This window comes from Mobula hypostoma, chromosome 3 (genome assembly GCF_963921235.1).
Source record: "Mobula hypostoma chromosome 3, sMobHyp1.1, whole genome shotgun sequence".
Taxonomy (NCBI): domain Eukaryota; kingdom Metazoa; phylum Chordata; class Chondrichthyes; order Myliobatiformes; family Myliobatidae; genus Mobula; species Mobula hypostoma.
The window spans coordinates 48,243,004-48,252,121 of record NC_086099.1 but is presented as its reverse complement, the minus strand read 5'-3'; the positions used below and the strand labels follow the sequence as shown (position 1 = coordinate 48,252,121).

Genomic DNA, 9,118 nt, shown 5'->3' with positions numbered 1-9,118 from the left:
TTTGAAAGTTGAAGACTTTTGGTAAAACATCATCCAGTATCCAAGGTAGTCTTTCCTTTTGCAAGTTATATTGCTGGCCATTTCTGAACTAACCACTTTGATCTAGTGCAATCTTTTCATTACTTCACATCCACTACAACTCCAAATGACGTAAAACAAATCCACTGTTCTCAGCCCATACAACAGCCTTGAAATACAGTGCTGAGATGGGCTATTCCCTCAATTTCTACATCAATTAATTTACTCCATAAATGTTAGGCCTAAACTACACATGATAATCTAGGTTTTTACATTTTAAATACTTTGTGTATTTTAGAACTGGGGAGAAGCATTGTTAAATGCTCAAGCTATAGATTCTGATTACAAAGTTTTGATACTTTGTCACATGAGGTAGACACAACTTCTTTGGTGCATTAAATAAGAACTCATTTATCTTGCTTCAAAAGTTACTTCTTGTGTGGAGATATTTTCACCTTTCTCTCCCAATAATCATGAACTTTTATGCATGAAGTCAAACAGCAGCATAAGAATTTCACGCTGGACAAAAATATTGAAGGGTCTAATAGCAGCAAATTTCAAATTTAATTAATTCGTGTAGTCAAAGCTCCGCAAAAAGACAAGTATTTGCTAAACAAAGACTTTATTGTTTCACTATTAATCTTTCTTAAAGGATTTTATAATTAGCCTGAAAACTGAATGATAATGAATGTTCAAGTTCCATGTTGCTCACTAACAAAAGACCTGCAGGACACTGTGGATTTGAACCATGTACATGGAAGCAAGTGAACATTATACTTAAAGGGAATAATTCGGTTCTCAAAGGACCAAATCAAGATTTTAAACTAACTTAAAAAATGAAAATGCTTGAAAACAGTTTCTGCAGTTGAGTTACGGGTGATAAAATACAGTAAGGCGTTATATCAATTTATTCACCTAGCTAGGCAGAAATTAATCTAGTTGATTCTACAATATGAATGTGTGGATTAAATACAGATGGTTTCCAAATTGTAACACATTTAGCTGTGAAACTGGTGAACATAATTTATGAAATCAACCTATTTTGCAGCTGTAACTAACAGATACTAAAGCAGCAAAAATATTTTCTCACCAAATGTTCAATTTTCACTCAGTTATTGCATACTAGCTATCATGTCAACTGCTTCTGAAAGTCATACTCTGTAATTTTTCAAATCATACAAAATGAAAAAAGCTACTTTCTCTGGTCTTCAAATATAACAAGCAACACTGAAGCTATGAAGAGCTCTTTACCTCAGGCACAGTTGCCCTAATTTTCACTGTTTCTTTTTAAACACAGTTCAAAATAATGTTTTGCTTGATTTTTCCATCAGGATATTAATTCAGATTATGCATGATAGGTGTTCACACAATATAATGATGGAAGCTTTGGTGATGGTTGCTGTAAGAATATATTTTTGCATGTTTTCCATTTCTTCTTTGATAAGAGGCAACAGTTTTCACAACTTTTGTAAAAATCCTTGCAACTGTCTGATAATGTCAGTGTCCACAGATTCCATCAGACTCTGGAAGCCTTGTTCTCCAAGTAATTCTTGCTGTGCCTTCAGCTTCTCGTAGACAAACTGCTGTAGTGACACGCTGTGCACCGGGTCTTTCAATGCAAGCTGTAGGAGGTGGATAAAAACAATTAATGAATAGCAACATATTTTCCTTTGTAGCACATTACATAGTTTGTTGGTCTATCTGGCCCTTGTCAAATTCCTTAATAATGATGTTTTCTGGCTTCCTCCAACATACAAGCTAACTTTCACTGGATTGTTATCTCCCTTTGCTGAATAAGTCACAAGATTTAAACTCTGATAATATGGTACTATTGCCATAAGTAATATTAAAAACTCTTACTTTTTAACTAAGTAATATCTGCACATTATTGAAAGGTCAAAAGATTGTTAGGTTTGCTTGTGCCCCTAACCTGAAAAGATGTAATCAGAGATCTTTAATTTAGAGTTATAGTCATAGAAAAATACAGCATATAATCAGACCCTTTGGCCCATCTAGTCTGTGCCGAAACCATTTAAACTGCCCACTCCCATCAACTTGCACCCGGACCACAACCCTTCACAGTCCTTCCATCTACTTATCAATCCAACTTCTCTTAAAGTTTAAATTGAGCTTGCTGGCACCACTTGCACTGGCAGTTTATTCCACGCTCACATGTTTCTCTTCATGATCTCCATAAACTTTTCACCTTTCATCCATAACCCATGACCTTCAGTTGTAACCCCACCCAAACTGAGTGGAAAAGGCCGGAATGCAATTACCCTATCTATGCACCTTATAATTTTGTATACCTCTATGCAATCTCCCTTCAGTCTTCTATATTCCAAGTAACAAAGTCCTAGTCTATTCAATCTTTCCTTATAACTCAGGTCCTCCAGTCCCAGCAACATCCTTGTAAATTTTCTCTGTACTTTTTCAACCTTGTTTATATCTTTCCCGTAGGTAGTGACCAAAACTGCACAAAATACTCCAAATTAGGCCTCAATAAATGACATACAGTATAGAACTTCAACAAAACATCCCAACTCTTGCACACAACACTTTGATTTATGAAGGCCAATGTGTGAAAAGCTTTCTTTACGATCTGATCCATCAGTGTCACCACTTTCAATGAATTATAGACCTGTATTCCTATATCCCTTTGTTCTACCACACTGCTCAGTGCCCTACCATTTACTGTGTAAGACCTAACCTGGTTGGCGCTACCAAAGTGCAACACCTCTCACATGTCTGCATTTTTCCAGCTGATACAGATCCAACTGCAAGCTGATAGCCTTCCTCGCTATTCATTATATCTGCAATCTTGGTGTTATCTGCATATTAGCTGATCCAGTTCACCACATTATCATCCAGATCATGGACATAGACAAGCCACAAAAGAGCCAGCACTGATCCCTGTGCGCTCCACTAGTCATAGGCTTCCACTCAGAGAGGCAACCATCTACTACCACTCTCTGGCTTCTCCCAAAAAGCCAATGTCTAATCCAATTTACTACCTCATTTAGAATGTCAAGCAATTGAATCTTCTTGATCAAGCTTCCAGGCGGGACCTTGTCAAATTCCTTGCTCAAGTCCATGTAGACAACATCCACTGCCTGTCTTCACCAGCTTACCTAGTAACTGCCTCAAAAATATCTGTAAGACTGGTTGGACACGACTTACCATGCACAAGTCCATGCTGACTATCCTTAATCAGTGTCTGCCTATCCAAATACTCATATAGCTGGTCCTTTAGAATACTTTCCAATAACTTTCCCACTACTGATGTCAAGCTCACTGGCCTATAATTTCTTTTGGTTTATTTTTACGGACTTTCTTAAACAGCAGAACAACATCAACTAGTCTCCAATCTTCCGGCACTTCACCCGTCGCTAAGGATGATTTAAATATCTCTGCTAGGAACCCTGCAATTTCTGCACCTGCCTCCCAGGGTCCGAGGGAAGACACTGTCAAGCCCTGGGAATTTATCCACCCTAATTTGCCTCAAGGCAGCAAACACCTCTGCCTCTGTAATCTGTATAGGGTCAATGACCTAGTAGCTGCTTTGTCTCACCTCTGTAGAATCTGTATCTGTCTCCCAAGTAAATATCAATGCAAAAAATCCATTTAAGATCTCCCCTTTATTGGTTCCTTGCGTAGAATACCATTCTATCTTCCCGAAGACCAATTTTGTCCCTTGCAATCCTTTTGTTCCTTAACATATCTGTAGAATCTCCTATGGTTCTCTTTCACCTTGTCTGCTTGGGCAACCTCATGCCTTCTTTTAGCCCTCCTGATTTCTTTCTTAAGTGTTCTCTTGCATTTCTTGTACTCCATAAGTACTTCATTTGTTCCTACCTGCTATGCACCTCCTTTTTTTAAAATCTTAACCAGGGCCTTGATATCCCTTGAAAATCAAGGTTCCTTAAACCTGTTTTCTTTACCTTTTATAGTGCTAGGCACATATAATTTGTATTCTCAAAATTTCACTTTTGAAGGCCTCCCACTTACCAAGAACACTTCTGCCAGAAAACAGGCTGTCCTGATCCACATTTGCCAGATCTTTTCTGATACCGTCAAAACTGGCCTCTCTCCAATTAAGAATCTCAACCTGCAGTCCAGACCCATCTTTTTTGTATATTTACTTTGAAACTAATAGCATTGTGATCACTTGATGCAAAGTGTTCCCCTACACAAACTTCTGTCGCATGAAAGATAACTACCCAAATTTGGAAATCTTTTTGAAACACATACAGAACAGCAACTACAACTGAAACATCACATACTGTTGTTTCATTTGCGAATGGGACAGCCGTGCTAAAGAATGTCATTACATTGAAAAGGATTGGCCACTCTGTCAGTGGCTTGTTCCAGGGCAGGAAGGTGTGGCACATTAGCAACTTCTAGACCCAGCAAAGATATTTTTGCATCCTCTTCATATAAAACAGGGGCTAATGAAAAATTTTGTGAAAGCAACGAACAAAGAAGGTGAATGATTTCAATATTTGAGACAGGTGTTTGCCAGAATAACTGATGCCAAGATTAAGGAAGGCATTTTCGTTGGTCCACAAATCAAACAGGTAATCAACAATAGGCAATTCAAGGAACTTCTAGTGGGACCAGAGAAAATTGCATTGAAGGCATTCAAAAATGTTGTTGAAAAGTTTCTTGGCAACCACAGAGTAGCAAACTATCTGCAGCTGGTTGACAATGTGTTTCAAGCATACAAAACCAGCAAGCGCAACATGTCACTAAAGCTAAATTTTCTACATTCCCATTTAGACTTCCTCCCAGCAAATCTTGGTGCTGTCAATGACGAGCATTGTGAAAGATTTCACCGGGACACTGTAGTCATGGAGAAACAGTATCAGTACAACTGGAATCCATCAATGCTGGCTGATTATTGTTGGGACACAAGCGAGAATCCTCAGACACTGAGTACAAATGAAAATCATCAACATTCCTAGCTTAGTTGAACTATTGAAAAGAGTCAGCACTATTATGCAATTAAATGCATTATATTCAATAAAAATTGAATATAATTCTCCAAATTCCTACATGATACAAGTAGTCTGAAATTATATTTGTGCGCAGCTTCAAGCAGTCTATTACAACCACAAAAAAATTCTGAGGAAGCAACACATTTGAAACACTGTCCAGTATTATCAGTACTTTTCGAACTGACTTTTCTATTATCTGCAAGTAAATGTTTGACATATTAATTATAAAAATTGTAAGGACTTGTTGAGCCTGAACAATCACTATTTACGACACATAACCAAGCAGCTTTGCTAAACACACAGAATTTTAAAGACAATACATTCTTAAAAATGGCAAAAGGTATTCTACTTACTATTAACTCTGAATGACCTTTAGTTCCAATTAGAAAGTAGAATTAAGATTAAGGAAAGGAAACAAAATAGTATAATTGGCAGTCACTATCTTTAATTATAATACAATGTTGCTTATGCAGTGTGAAATTAAGGTTCTAGTCAATCTTCTGCTACAAGTAACCTTGAAGCTTATAGTGGTAACAAAGAGGAACTCTAGGACAATGACACTAATAGGAACTTGGCAAAAAAACTCTTTTCCTATGACTCAGGGTGCCTCAACTTAGAGCCTAATGCACCTAGCTATAAACAACTACACTTATTTGAAACTATAAGTATTAAGAAGAAATAATGTAAAGAAAACTACACGAAAATTTGGAAAGTAAGCCAGGAAATGATTCCTTCCAGGACAAGATCTCGTCCACAATCAGTGCAAGTGCACCAAAAGGCTGTGTGCTTAGTTCCCTGCTCTACTCACTTTATACTTATGACTGTGAGGCTAGGCACAGCTCCAATAGCAAATTTAAGTTTGCTAATGACACCACTGTGCGGTCACGAATCAGCATAAAGGAGGGAGCTTGAAGGTCTGGCTGAGTGGTGCCACAACAACTACCTTTCACTTGAAGTCAGCATGAACAAGGAGCTGGTTATTGACTTTAGGAGGAGGACATCGGAGGTCCATGATTCAGTCCTCATTGGGAGATCAGAGGTGGGGAGGGTTAGCGATTTTCATTTCTTCAGTATTATAACTTCAGAGGATCTGTCATGGGTCCAGCATGTTTAAATGCCATTATGAAGAAAGCATGGCAGCATCTCTACTTTCTTCGAAGTTTGCCAAGATTCAGCATGTCATCTAAAACTCTGACAAACTTCTATAGATGTGCAGTGGAGAGTATATTGACTGGTTGCATCATGGCTTGGTATGAAAACACCAATGCCCTTGAACAGAAAAGCCTACAAAAGGTTGTGGTTATAGCCCAGTACATCACAGGTAAAGCCCTCCTTACCTTTGAGTACATCTACATGGAGTGCTATCGCAAGAAGGCAACATACACCATCATGGACCCCCACCATCCAGGTCAGGCTCTCTTTCCATGCTGCCATCAGGAACCGCAGGAGTCTCAGGACCAAACCACCAGGTTCAGGACCAGTTATTACTCACAACCATCAGGCTCTTGAACCAGTGGGGATAACTTCACTTGCCCCATCACTGAACTGTTCCCACATTCAAGGAGTCTTCATCTCATGTTCTTAATATTTATTGCTTATTTATGTATCATTATTATTTTCCTTTCTTTTTTGTTTGCATAGTTTTTTGACTTTTGGACACTGGTTGTTGTCCATCCTATTGGGGTGTCCTTTCATTGATTCTATTGTGTTTCTGTTATTTAATGTGAATGCCAGCAAAAAAAGGTGAATCTCAGATTTGTATATGGTGATGTACATGTACCTTGCTAATAACTTTACTCTGAACTTTGAACCATTCTTAGCATTCAAACTTCAATGTGTCCCAGTAATACGGACTGATTAGCCCTTATCCAAAATGCATGGGCTGGAAGTGTTTTGGATTTCAGAATATATAATGAGATAGCTCGAGATCATCAACATTTCCGATTCTGAATTTTCGTGCTACCTGGTAAGCAGTCTTTGTCTTACACTTGTTCACCACACATATATACCTAACAGTAAGAAATTATTACATACCACTAATAAAATGACAATATAATGTGTGTTGGGTAACAAAAGCAGCTCAGCAGCATAGTGAAAATATCTGAATCAGCTGTGAACAGCAACAACAGGCTTTCAGTCTCCACCTACAATACTGTATTTTGATTAAAAGGTGACAGTACACAGCATTTGTATTTTATGTAAGGTATAAAAATAATCAGAATTGTAGACTTATTCTGGTGTTAGATTTTCATCAGCAATGATCTTGGCAAACTCATCAATCAATTTCTCTGCTGCTTTGTGATCAGCAGTCGCTTTATCTTTAAAATCTTTTAAAAAATTAATGCTGTGCCTTTTCTTAAATTTCTGCAACCAGCCTGCTGAATATTATCTTCAATTTTCAGTTTGTCCTGATAGATCTTTACTTGTTTCACTATCAGCATACCATTAAGCAGCATATATTCACTCTGATGTAGACAAATCCATTCTTTCAATACACAATTGAGATTTTCATTTATCGCTTTATGCAGTTTTTCTATTTTTCATTAACTTCTGTTCGTTACTTATGTGAGATCATATGTCAGAACTGTCTGTGGTCTGGGAACCTCCCCAGTGCCCTGGGGAATTTTCCCATTTATGACATCATGTTAGGGCTCCAAAAAAAAAGTTGGATTTTGAAGGTTTTAAGATTTTGTATTTTTTGATAAGGAATACTCAACCTGCACTTCATCTGGAAAATACTAAGCAAGGTGATGCAGCTGACATCCTGGCTATCTCACGACAGGAATGATACATAAAATGAGTAGTCCCAAATGTGCCTTCTTGGCCCATAGAACATAGATACTTGTTTGACCCTTGGGCTGAACTGAAATAACTGACCTATGGAAGACACCAAATATGTTAATATTGATGGAGGATGGGGGAGGGGTTAAAATTCTAAGGGTTAAAGTTATCTGAACTCCCTTTATTGTATGAGAGTATAAATAAGGGGGTAATATAAACTACTGTTCAGTTCTAAAAATGGCACAGGAACAGAGAGAACTGGGGTCACATTTGCATAAATCATTGAACAGGGCAGGTTGAAAAGGTGGCTGAAAATGCACAGAGGCAGATAATGTAACAGTAAAGAAACTATGACAGACATTGATAAATATTGTTTTGGTCACAAATAATGGAGTATAGAGATTTAGTTGAATGATTTCATGAATGGGGGAATCTTCAGTTAAATAAATATACAGAGTGGGGTTGTACATTATGGAACAAAGGAGGCTAGCAGGAGATCAGAAGGTACTTCAGATCATAAAAATGCTAGAGGAACTCAGCAGGTTGGGCAGCAAAAATGGAAGAAAATAAACAGTCAACTTTTGGCGTGAAGCACTGACAAAATGTTTTGTGTCTTTATTTTAAATCATAAAGAATGTAGAGAGTAGATAGAAAAAAACACCTCCATTCAGAAGGGTCAAAAGAGAAGAAAAAAGAACCAAAACAGACACAAGGAAAATTGTTTTACACACGAATCATCATGGTTTAGAATCAGCTGTCAGGATGTTGGAAGAAAGTCAACAAGTTTAATTGTAAAGTGCTCCACTGACAAAGAGAGGTGGGTCTTGCAATGAATGATAAGCTGTCTGTCTATTATTAGGCTGCTAGAAGTTTTATGCTGTTGGAAGTGTACAGCGTTCCCCAGGATTCTCTGGTGAACGATTTGACAGGTAGGGTTTTCCAATCAAATAGTTCATCTGGGCCTGAAGTGCACTGTAACTTAATTGTTGTCATTCCTTAATTTGCCATTTCTTTAGCATTTTTACGATGCTAAGTTGCTCACTCGATGCTCAACCCAGTACAGAAGCAGTGTAACTTATTGAAACATGTGAAATTGAGCCTTGCTTGGTGTCACACAGTTTTTAAAATTAATCAAAATGTTATCAAAAATTCAATGCAAGTTCAATGGGGAAAGAGGTTGGACTTGATTCTGAATGAGGATGGGCATACGGTGGAAATGTTGGTGGGAGGAAATCCCTTAGAAACAATGGCCTTAATTTGCTAAGGTTTAATATAGTCATGAAAAGAATGCAGATTTACAGATAGAATTCCAGTCTTAAACT

General features: G+C 37.7%; 1 protein-coding gene across 3 annotated transcripts in view; it reads right to left on the bottom strand.

Moving 5' to 3' along the window:
* Positions 1-490: 490 nt before the first annotated feature.
* The window catches only part of ipo11 (importin 11), a 430,673-nt gene continuing 422,045 nt past the window's right edge, over positions 491-9,118 (bottom strand). For 2 of the 3 annotated variants that reach the window (XM_063042994.1, XM_063042995.1), the window contains exon 31: positions 491-1,640. In XM_063042994.1, the coding sequence (XP_062899064.1) occupies positions 1,476-1,640 (165 nt within the window). In that variant the 3' untranslated portion in view covers positions 491-1,475. The remainder of the gene's footprint in view (positions 1,641-9,118) is intronic. The other variant, XM_063042993.1, reaches the window with a different exon arrangement.